Source organism: Mastigoproctus giganteus, chromosome 10, assembly GCF_048544385.1.
Source record: "Mastigoproctus giganteus isolate SK-2022 chromosome 10, ASM4854438v1, whole genome shotgun sequence".
NCBI classification, from domain to species: domain Eukaryota; kingdom Metazoa; phylum Arthropoda; class Arachnida; order Uropygi; family Thelyphonidae; genus Mastigoproctus; species Mastigoproctus giganteus.
In genome coordinates, this window is record NC_143584.1 from 103,560,436 (window position 1) to 103,578,282 (window position 17,847).

Here is a 17,847-nt window from a genome sequence, read left to right on the forward strand (position 1 = left end):
TAACTTTACAGATATCAACAAAAACTCATGGGACGGTAGCTTACTGGGTAGAAAAACATTTCTCACAGCTAGAAGACTGTTTTCTACAAGAGCATGTTAGAGAGGAAAGCAATATTCTTCATCTAGTTATCAACTGTGATTCATCATACATTAATCTTCAAACAAAGGCGCCTTTAGGTAGCAGTAATCATAGTACAATGATGTGGGATTTAGTTAAAGAAATAACTAATCTCAAGGATAAATGGTGGGGAGGGAATTCTTTTTATTTTTGCAAAAGTGATTATAATGGGCACAGACATTTTTAAAAAAAGCTTTTCAGTGAGGGCAAACAAGAAGTGAAGTGATCAGCAGGTAGTCATAGATAATCATAGGTAATCAGGGTAAAGACCAAATTAGATGTCAGACAACCCTGAAGTGTGCTAAGTGGCAGAGAAGAAATATACATGGATCTTACAGTAAGTAGAACTCTGTATTCCTTGAAAGTAGTGTATAATGAGGAAATTATTCAGGCACATTATGAGAAATCTTTGGCTAAGTGTGGGGAAAAAAAAAAAATAGCAGCAAAAAAAAAAAAAACCACTATGATTCATATCATAGACCATTGGTGAGCTCATTATGTACAGGTTGCCAAAAAAACAAATAAATATTTTGCATCTAAGTTCATACATGAAGAAATTTTTATAGATAAGGTTAACAGAAGTCAATTTAATACACATTAGGAGTTAAATAATTTTATAATAACAGAAAAGAAGCTGAAAGAGAAACTGCTGCAGCTTAAAAGTGAAAAAAACCACCTAGAGCTAACAGAATCTATCCAATTATATTAAAAGATTCTCATTATTATGGTCTAAAGTAGTTAAACCATATGCCACGATAATGAAAGTATCTTTAGACTAAGGAGAAGTCCACCAAGTTTGACCTCAGCAACAAGGGAAATTAATGGGAGATTTTTTAATATTCAGGCATTTTAATATTTTCAGTAGTGTATAATGCAACCTTTTTTGGAATTAAACAGTAGCACACTACAAGGAGCTTCAAGGAACTACAAAACCAACTCCCACAAGTGTACAAAGAACTAGGTTCTTATGAGCTTAAAAATTCATTTTCTGCATTTCCATTTTAATTCCACTCCTAATACTTTGGTGCTTTTAGCAATAAAGAAAAGGAATCTTTATGGCAGTGTTTCTTGACTTATGCGTCAGGACCAAATTTGGGTTGCTAGTTGGGTGGATTGTTAAACATTTTCCACTTGATTTTTTTTTACTTGACTATTTTTAAAGTAAACTGACAGAATTAGAAATTAGTTCAACTGAAAACCATGGCAGTTAACTTTATTAATGAGGTTTGCTAAGGCATGAGCATTTGGCCAAGCAGAAACTTCGACAACCTTTTATAACAAAGGGCAACTACCAAATAGACTACAAAGAAACAACCATTAGTGCTTCCAAACGTGTAATGTTGTTTGTTTGTTATTTATTTTTTAGGAGCATTAGCAACTAAGGCCATATTGTTCCAGGGATATGCGGTGGTCATTCCCTAACCTTTCTGCATCCTCCGTATTTGGTGGTCATGGGCTCGAACTCCGGTCTAATCAAGAAGAGTGTTTACTGCTCCTCCTGCCCACCTGGCTACGGAGGTGCCAAGTGTAATGTAAAAAGCAGTATGAAATAAGAACAAACTTTAAAAGAATATCTGCAAATATCAGTGTTTAATCTTCGGAGAGTTTCAGTATCATTGTCCTTTTGATTTTGCAGCAGAGATAGAACACGTTTCGGATTTTTGGTAATACAGGTAACCCACATATAACATGGTTGTTAAGTTCTTATAAAATCAAGTGTAGTGCGAAATTGTGTTATATGTAAACCAGTACAAAAGGTGTGGGGATTACATTACAAGAGCTAACAAAAATACACCATTCTAAATTTCGTGTATCTTCTGCTCTCTTTAAAAAATCATTAATCTGGATTTGTTTGCTTTTGCTCTTTGAAATTTCATCGTATGGAACTAAGCACTTCTGAAGCTCCCTTTTGAAATTTGGGCTGCTTTCAGTCAAAGAATTTGAATTTAAAAAAGAAGATTCTAATTTTAGTGTAAAATTTGGAAGTTTAGAATTTTCATCTGCACTATCATCCTCTGAATTGATTTGCTTCCGATGCCATTTCCACCAAATCCGCTTCGCCAGCCTCTTTTTCTACCAGTAATTCTTGAATGTCTTCAGTAATCATATCTTATTTTTTTAGAAGCATCGGCGACTATTTTTTTTTTAGAAGCATCAAATTTATTTACCAAACTCCCAGCATTGATGTATACACAAGTATACATGCACCTGTTCCTATTCTTAGTACCCTAACACAACCCACATGTTTACTTGTACCGCAATGACTCCCAGCAGTCTCTGAAATACTCTGCATCTTGTTTTTCAGGCTGCTGCTCATTCCAATAGAAGCAGTGCAAGAATCACCTTCACCTCTGCCAGTGGCTACTATTAATCTATTAGTCCTTGTATCCCCCCCCAAGCTAACAGTTTTCCAACCCACCTAACACTGCCTCAATAGCATCAGCAAATATTCTTGCACCCTTTCTATTTAGGTGTATCCCATCCCTATAGAAGCAGTCTCTCCTGTTAACAAGTACAGACCAGGAATCAGCAAGAAGAGAAGAATGTTGATATCCAGCTCAGGACCCTGGGTGTGCCAAGCCCATACTAACCAGATATGAGCCCCTGGGGTTTACTGAGGAAACCCTAGTGGGCTGAAGATCAAAGTGCAATTGCATGGCCATAAACACCGTTGTGAAGCTGCTAAAAGTTTTCTCCAGTTTTGATAATAATGTTACTCATTGCTGTAGATTTCTTTTTTTTTTTTTTTTTACTATTCATTGCATTTTGTTACAACTTCACAGAACGATCTGTAACTTTGTTACTCTAGTGTCAGTATTTTTATTATTATTTTTTTTTTTTTTATTGAAAACCTGTTACTGGATCATTTATAGATTATAGAAAGATGTAATATGAATTTCAAAAAGTTATTTTTCGAGATTTAAAAAATTTTAAAATATTTTATTTTGAAGTTTTGTATGAATTGAGTATTAAATATTTAATATCTCCCGTAGTATTTATATTTTACTTTTCTTATCATAATTACAGAAAATGTAACAAATGTAATGCATTTTTTCACAAAATCCTTATGGACACCCCAAAATCTGCTCTAGTTTATCTCTGTTTGTCGTACAAATATTATAAGTTCCCAAGTGTGCTGTGGCATGAAAAAGGTTAGGAAACACTGTTATAGGCAGAACAGTTCATAGCTTATCTATAGAAGTTTTGTAGCCTAATGATGATAACTATGATCACCAGCTTGGCTAAGCCTATTTAAAAGATCAGGCATCACATATTGTAGGTTCTGATAAGCCAATGATTTTATGCTACAAAGAAACTTAAGTAGGTATGCAAATTGTATGTTAATATACAATATTAAAAATCGGAATGACTTTTATTGTTGGCTGGTGGATGTTGACATTGCTTAAAATTAGCAGTAGTAACATTTGTGATCCTGCACTTTAGTGTCGTGAGTCACAGTCAGCTTTCAAGTAACCGCCAGCTCCAACCTGTTGGGAATGGCATTCTGACGGAGCAGTTCCAACTTGACTGAGCATGCGCTCAGTCAAGAAGTCAAGAAAGAATAAAAAACAATTTCCTGACTACATAAGAATTTGATTATAAAAATAAAAGTAGATAGTTATCAAAACAATAATGGAAATCTGTAATTATTATTAATTTTTAATTATTATTTTCAGATAATACATTTTGTATTGCCTGAAAATAATAATAATAATAATATTATGACTATATTTTGTGATTATTTGTATACATCGCACATTGCAGGTGTTAACAATTAACCTTACGATTGAAAGGCAAATGCGTCTTATACGTTAATTGATAACACTGCAATGTGCGATGTATGCAAATTTTAAAAATATATACAAATATTCACAAAATATAGGCACAATATTATTATTTTCAGGCAATACAAAATGTATTATATGAAAATAATAATTACCTATTTCCTTTATTGTTTTTAAAACTATCTACTTTTATTTTTATAATCAAATTCTTATGTAGTCAGGAAATTGTTTTTTATTCTTTCTGAAAACGAAAAATAAAAAATAAATTACTGCGACTACGTAGTAATTTATTTTACTTTGTCAGAATGCCACTCAGGACAGGTTGGAGCTGGCTGTGACTTGCGAACTGACCATGACTCACGACACTAAGAGTGGAAACACACTACTATTACTTCACGGGACTTCACATGTAAGCATGTCTAACATAAAATGTGGGGAAGCTATATTTCTCATTTAGTTTATTGCTCGGAGACACACCGTTGTCATTGGCTGTATTCACAAGATAACACATCGGACTTCATGGCTGAATCACGTTTTCAGGAGCTCAGATATTTCTGTTCGAACAGAAATTCTATTAGGCGTGACCATGGGACAAGAGGAAAAGCTAATAGAAAATTAAATTACAAGTAAATAATGCTGTTTTGAGTGCACAAGTAAGAATATCTGAAAACAAATAACAACAAATCAAGGACCTTGTTCCTGTGCACCGAAGCACCCTCCACTTCGACCAGTTACTCTGCATACTCACTGCAAATGTCCAGTCACAGAGATGCTCAAAAATGGCCAAAGGAGGAAAATAGAGTAGCAGTATTACAATTAACAAATTTAGAGAACAAACAAGTCAATCATTTCAATTTGTAATACTCATAACAATTTCTTACAAGTTCAATTTTTAGGGTTGAGAAGTTGTTTTTTGTTGTTATTAAATTCCATTAAAAATTTTTTGTTTTGTATTTTGACAGAATAAATCCTTATTCAAAATTAAACTTGCAGTATTTCAACTTTCCTTAAACATACAACTAATTTTTCCTTAGCAGGAAATTAAATTCTTCTTTATTCATCCGTAATTACATCTTAAAATGATTTTCATCTTCTTCTTCTAAGTACTGCAGTAAATGATGGAATTTGCCTTTTTCTGTTCTCTTCCGGTTTATGTTGTGTATCCATTGCGTACTCCTTTGTTTTCTCAGCTATAAGAAAAGCACATGAATTTTCTAAATCTTCTTTGAAATCTGAAGAAGAGGATGAACTGTGGCAATTCATTTCGCTTCAGCATTCCCCAGAAGAGAATAACACATATACAACGTTACAGTAGGGTTGCCAGAAGTACCCCATTTCGGGGTACAATACCTCTTTTTTTGTAATTATATTTCCCAGATACCCCTTTTTTAAAATGGGGTATTTGAAAAAAGCAGAAATCATGAAACACCGTTTAGATGATTATTTAGGAAGAAAGAATTAACTGACGATAAAGTTGTCGTTGAAACGCACCCTTAAAGACTCAAAAAAAAAAAAAAAAAGAAAAAAATTACATTCTATCCTATTTACAAAGAGGGATATAGAGTATTTATATTATGCTTACTTTGTAACCTTTTGCATTCTGTTTGATTTTTTTTTTTTTATTGCATTTTAATGTTTTAAGGCTCAGGCAACAAACTTTTTTTTCTTTTTTTTTTTTTAATTTAAAATTTCAAATATCAATTTGCTGTATGAAGAATATGTTCTTTTGAAATCATTCCATAAAAATATTGAGACAAAAGACCTCAAAAATACCACAGATATTTTGATAAAATTTTTAAATGCGTATGAAATACAGAAAAAAATATTAATTTTGTTTTTGCTTTGCCTCACTCAAATGCAATAAGTGAACAAGTATTCAGCTTAATGCATGCTTTAACGCATGGAAAAAGGATAGAAATAAATTAGACCGAAAGAATGTTGGAGAACTTTTGGTGAAAACCAATCTCAATATGTCATGCAAAGAATTTTACACATATATACTAAAAAATGAGAAACTGTTAAAGAAAATTTACTCAAATGAAAAGTATTGTTAGGTAAATATTTTATTTTTGATAAAATAAATCAAGTTTATTGAGTATGTATTGTAAACAGTAAGGTAAAACATTTGACGTTAATATTTATAAAAGTTTCCTTTAGCGCTTAACTCTTGCAATAAAATTTTCCGAATTAAAAGAATTAAAGCACACATAGGCTATAATTTGGTTAATTTTATTAAAATTTGGCTTATTTTGCATTCCATGAACTTGTAAAAATCATAAAAATATAGAAATAAAATATTTGTCATTAAAATTGTTTCTTTTTTAAGATATAATGTGAGTACCCCAAAACGAGGAATGAAAACCCCAAACATAAGCATGAGTATCCCAAAATCAAATTTTTATTTTGGTCACCCTATGTTATAGTGATGCTTCTTCTCTGACCGACTTCACAGTTTACACTAAACAGTGACATGACAAGAGTCTTGTGATATGATAATAGTGTGTTTCTGCCTTAAACTGCAGGATTACCATCGCATGTTCTCTTAATTAACAATGTACGTCATGTAAATTATAGCAGTACTACTATTAATTAATACTAGTCTACTACCACTGCTACTACTACATTATTAGTATATAATATTTTTTGTCTTGTCCTTTTTTTCCCTTTTTTCAGATATAAAAATATAAATCATCTCTCCAAAACGTATTCTCACAAATCAGGAGCCCAGAAAAGAAAAGACAAGAAAGAACAAATACACATATAGTTATAGTTACCACAAGAAAGAACGAGAGGAAAATGAAAAAGGGGTCAATAAATATTCTTTCAATTTGGATTAAGTCTGGCTTCAAAATATTTTTCACTGAACTCACCTATAGAATTGGAGCAAGAAGAAACTGTTGGAAACCTCACCCCCAAACAAGGAGCAGTTGATTTGGATAATAATGCACAGGATTTTGATAAAGGGGCAGATGAAGAAAATGAAAATGGAAAACAGAGAGAAACAGACACACAGGAGCATGTGGAAGTGATTTTGGAAAACGAGAGGAGTAATCATAATGTAGGCCTTGACATTGGATGTATCACAACCAAATTTCCATCTCAAAAGGAAATAGAAAAGTATGTTACGAATGGTCACATCCCTCTGCCTAAAACATTCCGAAAAGAGAGCATACTGAAAAAGCACCAATGGAGAACTACATGTAAGAGGCTGGCTTGTCTGTAGTCAACAGAAACAAGCATTATATTGCTTTCCATGTTGATTATTTTGGCAGAAGACAGTCAGTAGTCTCAAGACTAGCACTTCTGCATCTAAATCTGCACTGAAGACTGGGATTCTAATGGGAAGTGGCGGAAACTTTCCTACAGGATCCCAAAACATGAAAAAGGAAATAGTCACAGAAAATGTTACCTAGCTTGGCAAGAACTAGGAAAGGCACCTTTCTAGGACAGGAGTTGATACCATCTTATAAGCATCAATCAAAACCGAAGCTGTAAAATGGTACAATCTTTTAAAGCGCATCATCAATGTTGTACTCTTCTTGGGAGAACGTGGTCTGGCATTTACTGGTTCATCCCATCGAATTGGTGATTCAAACAATGGACACTTTTTAGGACTCACTGAACTGCTTACCAGGTGGGACCCCATCCTTTAGGAACATGTGTTAAGTGTTAGAGGAGTCACAGAAAAGGAGTGAGAGGCTTCAAGTTCATTATCTGTCCCCTGATTCACAAAATGAATTTATTGCAGAATGCTCGAATCTTGTGAAACAACACATTTTGCTGGAGAGGCAATCTGCAAATCTACTATTACTTTGCAGTAATAGTAGATGCCACACCAGATTCCTCCCATATTGAACAAACAATATTTCTTTTGAGATACATACTTTTAGAAGAAATGCAGTACGAGATTCAAGAAAGATTTCTCAAGTTTGCAGATTGTAGCAACAAAAGAAGAGAAGAAATTGCTCAGTTAAAGAACATGCTATTCCCCACAGTGATTGTACAGCTAAAGCCTACGATAATGGGGCAAATATGGCTGGAAAATACAACACTGAACAAGCAAAAATACAAGAACAATGCTCAACAGCAATTTTTTCACCTTGCAGTTGTCACACACACACTTATGTGGAAATGATGCTGGTGAATGCATACCTGAAGCAATAACCTTTTTCGGAACAATTCAAACTGTGTACCACATGTACAGTTCCAGTCCTAAGCGGTGGAAATTACTACAAAGCCATACTGGTTGTTCCCTTCGCATCGTGATGGTCAGATCATGTTGAATGTGTAAAGCCTTTTGCAGCTCACTTGTCTGGCATTAAATTAGCAATGGAAGATATCCTAGAACTAAATTTGAAGGCCAAAACAAGAAATGAAGTCCGTGGAGTTTCATTATATGTGAGATCTTTTTCCTGTGTGTGTTAATATCAGATGTGCGGTACAAAATATTAGCTGGCATAGATATTTGCAACAGGATCATCCAAGCTAGAGATGCCACACTGGATGTTGAAGCAAACATAGAAATTCTCCTCACAGATCTCACAAAACTTCGAAACAACTAAAATGCATGTGGAATGAAGACAAATTGGTTGCATAAAACCTAAAGATACATATATATATATATTTTTTTTTAGTTGTTGGTGCATCGGCTTCTGTGGCTATATTGCACCTCCCAAGATTTTTGCATTAAAGATAGAATTAAAACTCTCCTGTAGATGTGGTGGAGTTAGGTGCAAGAGGGCAAGTCTGCATGATGACAGCACACCTGATGCTAACTTGGAGGAAATGAATGACACAGATGATATGCTAGAAGAGGCCTACTTCAGAAAGTGTGTGTTTTAAGTTTTGGTAGACAATGTTACAGCAAGATTAACTCTCCGTTTCAATGTTGTTAAACAGTTGGCAGAAAAATTTGATTTCTTGTGGAAATATCTCACCAGGTCTGAAAGTGATGTGGAGAGAAAGATAAAGAAATCTTTATCAGAGCAATATCTTGCTGACCTTAACGGTGATGATTTTGGAAAATAAATGCAGCATTCACCCTCAGTACATAAAGCAAATTTTGTAAATGCCCAGTTGAAGTCATTAGATCTGCTGAACTTGTTAACAGAGTACAGAGTTGGTGACCTGTTTCCAAATGTTTGTGTTAACTTAAAAATACTATTAACAATTCCAGCAAAAGCAGCATGCAGAGAGGTCATTTAGCAAACTCAAGCTGATTAAGAATTATTTAAGGTCTACAGGGATGTCTTGTGGATTTGGCCAGGCTAAGTACTGAATCAAACATTGCCAGAACAATTAATTTTTATGCTGTGATTTCAAATTTTTCATAAAAAAAGGCCAGAAAAGCTCTTTTTTAAAGTAAATACTAAACCTATCTACCTTTTTTTTTTTTTTTTTTTTACTTTTTACTAATAATTATGTCTTCTGATGATCTGATCTGCATTGTAATATAAAATGATGTTTCAATGTGAATTCTTTCTCCTTATCTGTATTGTAGCATAAACAAAGATGTTCAAATCAAATGTGCTTTCTTCTCTCTGATCCTCCTTTATTTTATTTTATTTATATTTATCATGGAGGGAGTATAGGAGCATAAGGCCTCAAGTGCAGAAAATCAACAGAGCACCTCCATTCCACCCCTCTCTCATCTTCCACACCCTTCTTCCTCTACACTCATGGCATAAAACCGTAGTGGATAAAAACAGGATAACTAATGGAGAAGGGAAGGGGACCCGAAAGAAACTTTGTACCCCCTGATAAAATTCCTCTCAGAGGCACTGCTTGCATTATATGCCTCTACTAATGCTAATTCTTTCAGTTATTCAGAAAAGATGCCCAAAGCACTGAGAGAGAGAGAGAGAGAGAGAGAGAGAGAGAGAGAGAGAGAGAGAGAGAGAGAGAGAGAGAGAGAGAGAGAGCTGGTTTTGATTTTGTTTTTTAATTACAAAGGGAAACCACAATGGGATACAGGCTAAAATGACTTTGATTTCTGTTGTCTGCATCAATCAAAAATAGCCCATTTTTTGGAGTGATTACTACCTTTCTTTTTCTTTGCATCACCATGCAACTTCACTAACAATGCGAATTGTTTGCTTTTCCACAACTGTATATTTGTTATTTCACAATTAGGTGCCATATTTCTAAACAAATTCCTGCACAATCAGCACAAAAGCAAAAGCATCAAAGAAAGATAATGTTTTCTATAACAGAAGATGGACATAAACATTTTACATGTATAACATCATTTATTTATTAATTTTTTTGCTATTGCAGCAATAGCCTTGTGAGCTTCTTTGTGCACTATGGCCCAATACTAATACTCTGAGATGCCTTGTTTCCAAGACCAGTAACAAATACCTTTGTGATTTTACCTCATGTGGATGTCCCTTTGCTATTAACACTAGACTGGTCACCTATCTTTGACCTCTTTCAAGAAGCTTCATGTCTTTTTGGAAATATGGCCTCCAAATTTGAACACAGTTCTAAATGCAGTGTTACCAATGACTTGTATAATCCAACTGTAACCTCATTTTCCCAAGATGCAAGGTAGGATAAATCATTGTTAAATCACCATGCACCTTCCAGGCTATCTAATTATGTCACTTACCAACCTTAATACCTGACTGCAACCTTAATAACAGCCAAGTCTCTTTCCTCATTTATGCCCCATAGTATATAAGTTACTCTTGGGTTACCATTTCTAAAGTGTAATCATTCAAAAAGGTGGTAAACTTAAATTCTGTGAAATGGAATTCTTTTTTGCCACATTTTTAAAAATTTTTCTTTGATTAAATCTCCATAATTCTATTTACAATATCAAGGTCATTCATAATTTTTTATCTATATAAACCAATACTTTGAAAAAGGTTGACTTCAAAATGATTTGTTGTACACTTTTTTTTGTCAGAACTATTTTGCTCAAGTGACACCTACAGAGCATTTTTAATAACAGAAATCAGCAGGCCTGGAAATATTTTCATTTAAAGGTATAGTTTAATAGGGTTTTACTATACTATTATATAAAGAAGCTTTTCCAGGACCTGAAAATCTTTTATTATATTGTAATAAATTTTAATAGTTATACTGTAAATTAACAGTTATCTAGATTTAATGAAAATTAAAAGATTATTTCTTCTAATGGGATTTTACTGTATTATTATAAAGAGAAAGAAAGATACTTGTTTGGGAATTATACATTCCCACCTCCATCTCCTCTCTAAAGTACTGACAGAAAGTACACATAAACTCCTAGTTGAAGGCTGAGAAAGTTTCAGTGAAAACTATTTTCAGAAAGGAATTTAAATAATACACTAAGGTTAATGAATACTATTTTAAGAAAACGTTAGCCACAAAATTTTTATGTTTACTAAAAATTTATATATACATCCAATATTTTTGTTACCACTTATTTGTAGTTTTTTTTAAATAAAACAATTTCTAAAGGAAATAATTTTGAGACATCATTAAAAATATAGTTAATTAAATTCGAGTTAACTTTTCTGTCCATCTTAGTATAACTCACCTGAAAGTCCGAGCTAAGTACATATCTTTCTGGTAGTAAAATGTTTCCTAGTTGGAAGGTACTAAGGACAAGAAGACCAAGGAATAATCGAGTGACTGCTGCCCTAATACTGAAAGGCAATTTATTTAATGAGAGAGCTGATGGTAATATCTTTTATCTTTATGAAAATATAATGAGCAAATCTCTTAAGGAATTGTTTTTAAAAATTTCAGATGGGTTTTCACTAAAACCACAGTTCAGATTGAGATCATTTGTAAAATTAAAGATTAATAAATAGCTAAAATTATATAACTTTTACTTCTGCCTGTGGGGATAAATAAGTAAAGACAGATATAAATACTAGCTGGTTCAGAAATGGTTAAATTATCAGTTTTATAAAATTAAAAGATATAACACAAATAAAACAATTGTTTTATATTAAGATGAATCCACCATATTTATGGTCTGCTCACTACATAATCTTGCATTTGATAATTATATTTTGTCTACAAGGAGAAGTCTATTATTTCTTAGAAAATTACAGATTTAAAGGCTCTAGTATCCAATAATCATACATTAGACAAAATTTCTCTACAAAGATAAGTAACCTCTTCTGCTTACTTTACTTGAATTTCTATATGAAAGCTGAAACTAGGCAAAGAAAGGAAAACTGATAGGTAGGAAAGCGTGAAAAAGTAACAGTACCACCTGTGATGTGTACATCCAGGGAGAGGTGAGAAGGGCAAAAATCTTTTTGAGATCATCACTGTCAAACGTTAAGTAAGAATGCTCACAGGAAGAACAGACTTTTAAAGCCTTGGAGCTGTCACGTGAGACAGGGTCTGCAATGAGTTTGTCAGTAATAGCATTAATTTTGTCTAAGCAACAGATTTCAGAGAAATTCAGTGTGGGCATTTAATATATGTAGGTTCTCTGATCTGTATTTCACAAGGGCCAATGATTCCATAATTTATAGTAATTATTTAATTTGATCAAAATTTTGGCATAATTCAATTGGGGCTTGTATGCATAGTGTTGGACATGCATTGAGATCTTCGCAAGAGCAGTTCGACTACAAATGGTGTAAGTGTGGAAGTAAAAAAGCATATTTGAAACATTACAGAAGCTGTACCTTACCGAAATTCAGTTGAACCAATGCATTTTTTCCAGGCAGTCAATGAAATACACTGCTGTTTTCAACTTGCTAATGATGCAGGGCAGTTTACTGGGTTGCTGAACATGGAGCCAATTGAGGAAAAGGAAAGAAAAACTATACTCTTTTGGGAATATACTTAAAGATGTTTCATAACAGGGAAATAATTCTGATTGCTTAAATGCTCTTGTAAGGGAATTTAAATAAGCAGAATTATGAGGTGAGTTTATCTTTGTTAAGAAGTTTTTATATGTGGTTTACTATTCAAAGCAAAAAGAAAAAAAAAAAAAAAAAAAAGTCACAAATATATGTATATCTTTGCGACTGCTTTTAACACAATAGTTTTTAAAACTACCTTGAGCATGACTTTCAAACTCAACTTTCATTTCTCTTGCCCTATCAGTGGTTCTATTACAAATAAGCTTATACTTGTCTTATAAATCTGTCTTTGCAAAAATCTATAACTATTCCATGCTATTTTGTCAATTACACCTTCCAGCTAAAGGACATCATATAATGCATTTGTATTCCAGAGTATAATTGTCCCCTTGATTAATGGAAACCAAGAAATACCTGGAACCATTAGAGTCCCTCTCCCTTTAAAACTGAAGCCCCCATCCTCTCCTTTAACCATTAAAAATTCTTTGGACACCAATTTTATGATAGAAAGTTCAAAATCTGTTATTGATTCCTGCACTGTAATATACAGATCTTAGTTGAGGATCACATCAGCATTTGAGCCATTTATACCCTCACTTTATGCAAAAATAAATAAAAGCCATCTGATTTGCACAAAAATCTCAAATCACCTAGTATACTGCCAGCCTAAGATTTCAAATCTAAGATACCTATAATGAAGCAATCTCACTGCCTTTATAACTCAAGTTGATGAAACAGATTTCTTCACACTCTTCAAAGTAATTTTGTCCAAAACACACTACCACTGTCATCTTTAATTCACCAATACCCATATAATCACAAAGACTTGGCTTCCATTTGAGTTTGATAAGATTGAGGAGGAAGCAATCTGGTCAATTTCAGGCAACTTTTCTTCACAAGCACCCCCACAACTCAATGCCTTCTTATCTCTCTCTTGTACATACTAGATTCACTATAATGATATTCTTCATTACTTACTTTAGTATGGCCACACGTTTCAATTTTTGAACCTTGGAAACAAGTTTTTTGGAAAATTTTGTCCTTTATTTTAAACATAATTAACATATTAAATTGTGTTCAATAAACAGTTTAAGTCATAATTACATTTATTAGCTCATTTTTAAATTTGGATAAGATTTTGTAAGTTACGACAATGTTTGCACAGCTTTTGCATCAGTGATTTGCTGTGAATATCATATCATGAATCAGTAGCTTAAGGCATGCGTAGTAGTGGAATTGTAGGGTATTAATGGTGGTAAATAACAAACTTGAAGGTTCTAACCATGTAGGTTGGGATACATATATATTTTTTGTTTTCAGCTAAGAAATTATTTCTAGTAAGGTTAACTAATTTAAAACCCTATGAACATAACAGCGTAGTGTAATATGCTTAACATAAACTTGTTAAGCATATTACACTATTAATTATTATCACATTTAGTTACAGTAGTTAGTATAGTATTTTAAAATTAAACTGAATTTAAACAGAAATAATGCCTCATACTACAGCAGGGATTCTCAACGGGGGCAAAAAAATCATGGGTATTATAATGGTTGTGGCCCTCAAGTTCAACTCTACCTGACGACATCTTATTCCTTAATATTTAATTTCTCTTATTGGGTTTTCTTTTCCCCTGAGAACTGATTTTTAACATATGGGTATATTATATTAGGAGTGAGTGGGAAATTTTTGATAAAAGGAAGATAGGGGCATGATTTAATACAACCACCTTTGCTTTTCATAGGCATTAAATGCCTAAGTGCTTTCAGAGGTAATGTCTCTGGTATCCTTGCCATTTGCACCTCTCCGATAGCTGCGACCTGCGGCATGGTGAGCGTGGTTTATTTATTTACTCTTTTGTTTCACGATCAATGTACGAGGCATGTATGGGATGAGGAATTGTTTCAGTCTATTGTTTCTATTTTCTAAGTAACAGTTAGTAATGATTTGTTGTTTCCTTGTGGAAGTTGTTTATTTTTGATCTAGAGTGCTTTTGTGAGTGACATGGTCTATGAGAGTTAAATAAAAATAGTTTAGATTTTATTATTCAATTCTTTGTAGTTATTCAACCTATCATCAATCATGTTAAGTGCCAGAAAGAAGAAGTGTTGACAGTATCTGGATGAATATCTAGCTTACGGTTTTATTGAAAGCCCATTCGACTCAAGACAGCCTATGCATCTTATGTGTAATACTATAGGTCTTTTTCAAATGAGGCTATGAAACCATCAAGACTTTTAAATCACTTAAAAAGGAACCATCCAGATAAAGTTGGTAAACATGTTGAATATTTTAAAAAATTAAAACAGGATTTTGAGTTACTTCCTTATTTAAGAATAACACACAAACAAATGACAATGGAATGATTGCATCTTATAAAATTGCAGAAATCATTGGCAAAAACGCTCATACAGTTGCTGAGACTGTAATTTCAACAGTGATGCATCAAAATGCTTCCAGTATCTTAAAAGCATAACCATTGAGCAACGATTCAATTCGAAAACGAATCAATGAGATGTCAATTAACATTGAAGAGCAGCTAGTTGATAAACGAAAAACAAGAAAATTTTTTATTCAGATTGACGAATCCACTATTATTGACAATAAGGCCCTTCTATTGGCATATGTTTGTTATTTCGATGATGAATGTAAATTGCAAGAAGCGATGTTGTTAGTAAAATCTATAGAAACTGACTGTATTGGAGCATTCACTTTTGCTGCTGTAAAAACATGGTTTCATGAAAAACAAGTACCAATGGAAAATTTTGTATCCTGTTCCACTAATGTTGCTACCTCCATGGTTGGAAGACAGGTTTTATAGCCCACCTAAAGGAAGGATGTCATGAAGTGAAGTTCTTGCAATACACTGCATTGTGCATCGACATCATCTGGTTGCAAAAAATTATTAATCCAGTTCTTTATCTGTATAGTTATTAAAACCATCAATAAAATAAAGTAAATATGATCACATATAGCATATGATTACCTTTTCAGAAAATTTTGTGTTAATAATGAAGAACAGTATGTGAGGCTTCTTTTACATACAGAAGTCAGATGGCTTTTTAAAGGAAACTGTCTAACAAGATTTGTTAACCTTTTTGATACAATAATTAGTTTTTTAGAAAGCGAAGGATACACAGATTTAGCAAAGGATATCAGCAAACACAAAAACAAATATAGTATATGGCTTGGATTTTTCGAAAACTTAATGAAGTATCATTTCAACCTGAAGGGAAATTAATTATAGTGATACACTGCAAACGCGTATTATAAGCCTTCACTAAAAAATTGGAAATATTGAAAGCAATTTAATGAGAAAACAATTTCATGGTATGTATGAATCAGCTGAAATCAATGAATCTCTCGCAAAGAATGATGTTAAGAATTATTCAGATCATTGAAATGAAAAATAGACTTTCAGATTTATTTTCTTTTGAAGTGAAGCCATGGATGTTAGATCCAATTGGATGTGATATTGGGTCTGCTAGTGAAGAAATTCAAGAACTCATTGAATTAAAATGTAACAAAGAATGCAAATATAAATTCAAAAAATGTGGAACGGCTGAGTTGTGGGGATCAAAAACAACCAAACTTCTTTATCCAACAATGTGATCTGAAATGGCCAAAGTACTTTGTTTTCCAACATCTTTAATGAAAATCAGGAGTTTGTTATTGCAAGAGGAGGAGACAGAATCAAACTTACTAACATTTAGATAAGAAGCATCAAGCTCAGGGACCCATTGAATAAAAGCAGTAAGTATAAAGCAGTTGCCTCCATAGCCGAGTGGTCAGGAGCGGGAGTGCAGTAGCACACGCTCTTTGAGTAGACCGGGGTTCAAGCTGAATGCTGAATACAGTCGATCTGCCAACCCGCACTGGACCAGCGTGGCAAATTATGGTCCATTTCCCTCAGCATAAATTGTTGAAGAGGCTTCCATCCTGCAGTGGGTTGATAATGGCTGCACTTTACCATTTTTTTATTTTTTATTTTCTTGTTTAAAATTTCATGGGGGGGGGGAGAGATTAGGAAAAAAATTGTCTAAAAAAGCCCTTTGGAGGCGATAATTAAAAAAAAGGTTGAGAAACACTGTACTAGAGCAATAAAGCAATGGGTTCAAAGTAGAGGTAGTGCTGTGGCTCAAGGTCAAATTCAACAGGTGGTTCGCCTACAAATCATAGCCTCACACAATATTCTACTTCTGCAGTGTTTGGGGACTATCTGAAACAGGACACAATGGGGCGAAGTGGAAAGTATTTAGGTGTACAATGTAAATAGCGTGAGGAAATTAGACCCAAATTTGGAATTTAGAACAGAATCAAAAATAGGGTGGATGCCCTTGCAGGAAATAAAGTCAGGGACCATCAAGCTCTCAGCTGCCAAACTCAACAACAGAGCTTACATTTGTCTATCAGGCAACACAGGAGGTAGTTATTGTTGGTAAATCTATTCTCAGTGAAATGGAAAAATATATTATGCAAAAAGGATAGGGAGAATAGGATCAGGGTATGTCTCCAAGGAAAAAAAAATTACATGACATGCTAGAACATATATCATATTTTAAGGGCACAAAAGATAACAGTTTTTGTACAAGTTTGGCACTAATGATATTAAGAGTAGTAGACCTGAGGCCATACTTTAAAAGTACAGGGCAACGTTATGGAAAAGTAGCGAGTTAGGATTAAGCAATTCTGCAATTCTGTCCAGATAGGATAGAAGGGAGCATAGAGAGTCCTTGATATACGTCCCACCGATATATGCCATTTCGCATACACATCGTTGATTAATTAGGGATGGTAAACCCAATATACATTGTATATATTCACACTTACTTCGTTTGAACAGGAACATATGTGTATATTTCCCTTGAATCTTCTCTTTCTCCATCTGTATTTAAATTCATAATTACATACTGTATATAAAATGCGTGTGTGTGTGTGTGTGTGTGGTATGGTTGTTTATTGGCGCATTAGCTGCTATGGCTATAGTGCGCCTATTCCTAAGAGTATTATAAAATAATCTAGTTTAAATTAGTTTCAGTTTTGAAGTCTATTATATAAGATGATACACTCCAATTTGTTTTAAAAAGCAGAAAAGTTCGTTAACATTTGCGTCCTCTCCAACGACAT

The 17,847-nt window shown here is 33.5% G+C and overlaps 1 protein-coding gene across 2 annotated transcripts in view; it reads right to left on the reverse strand.

Annotated features, from left to right (window-relative positions):
* Positions 1-17,847, reverse strand: part of nes (lysophosphatidylcholine acyltransferase 3 protein nessy) — a 546,012-nt gene that overhangs the window by 136,297 nt on the left and 391,868 nt on the right. For both annotated transcript variants that reach the window (XM_090382308.1, XM_090382309.1), the window contains exon 8: positions 11,429-11,537. In XM_090382308.1, the coding sequence (XP_090238434.1) occupies positions 11,429-11,537 (109 nt within the window). The remainder of the gene's footprint in view (positions 1-11,428; positions 11,538-17,847) is intronic.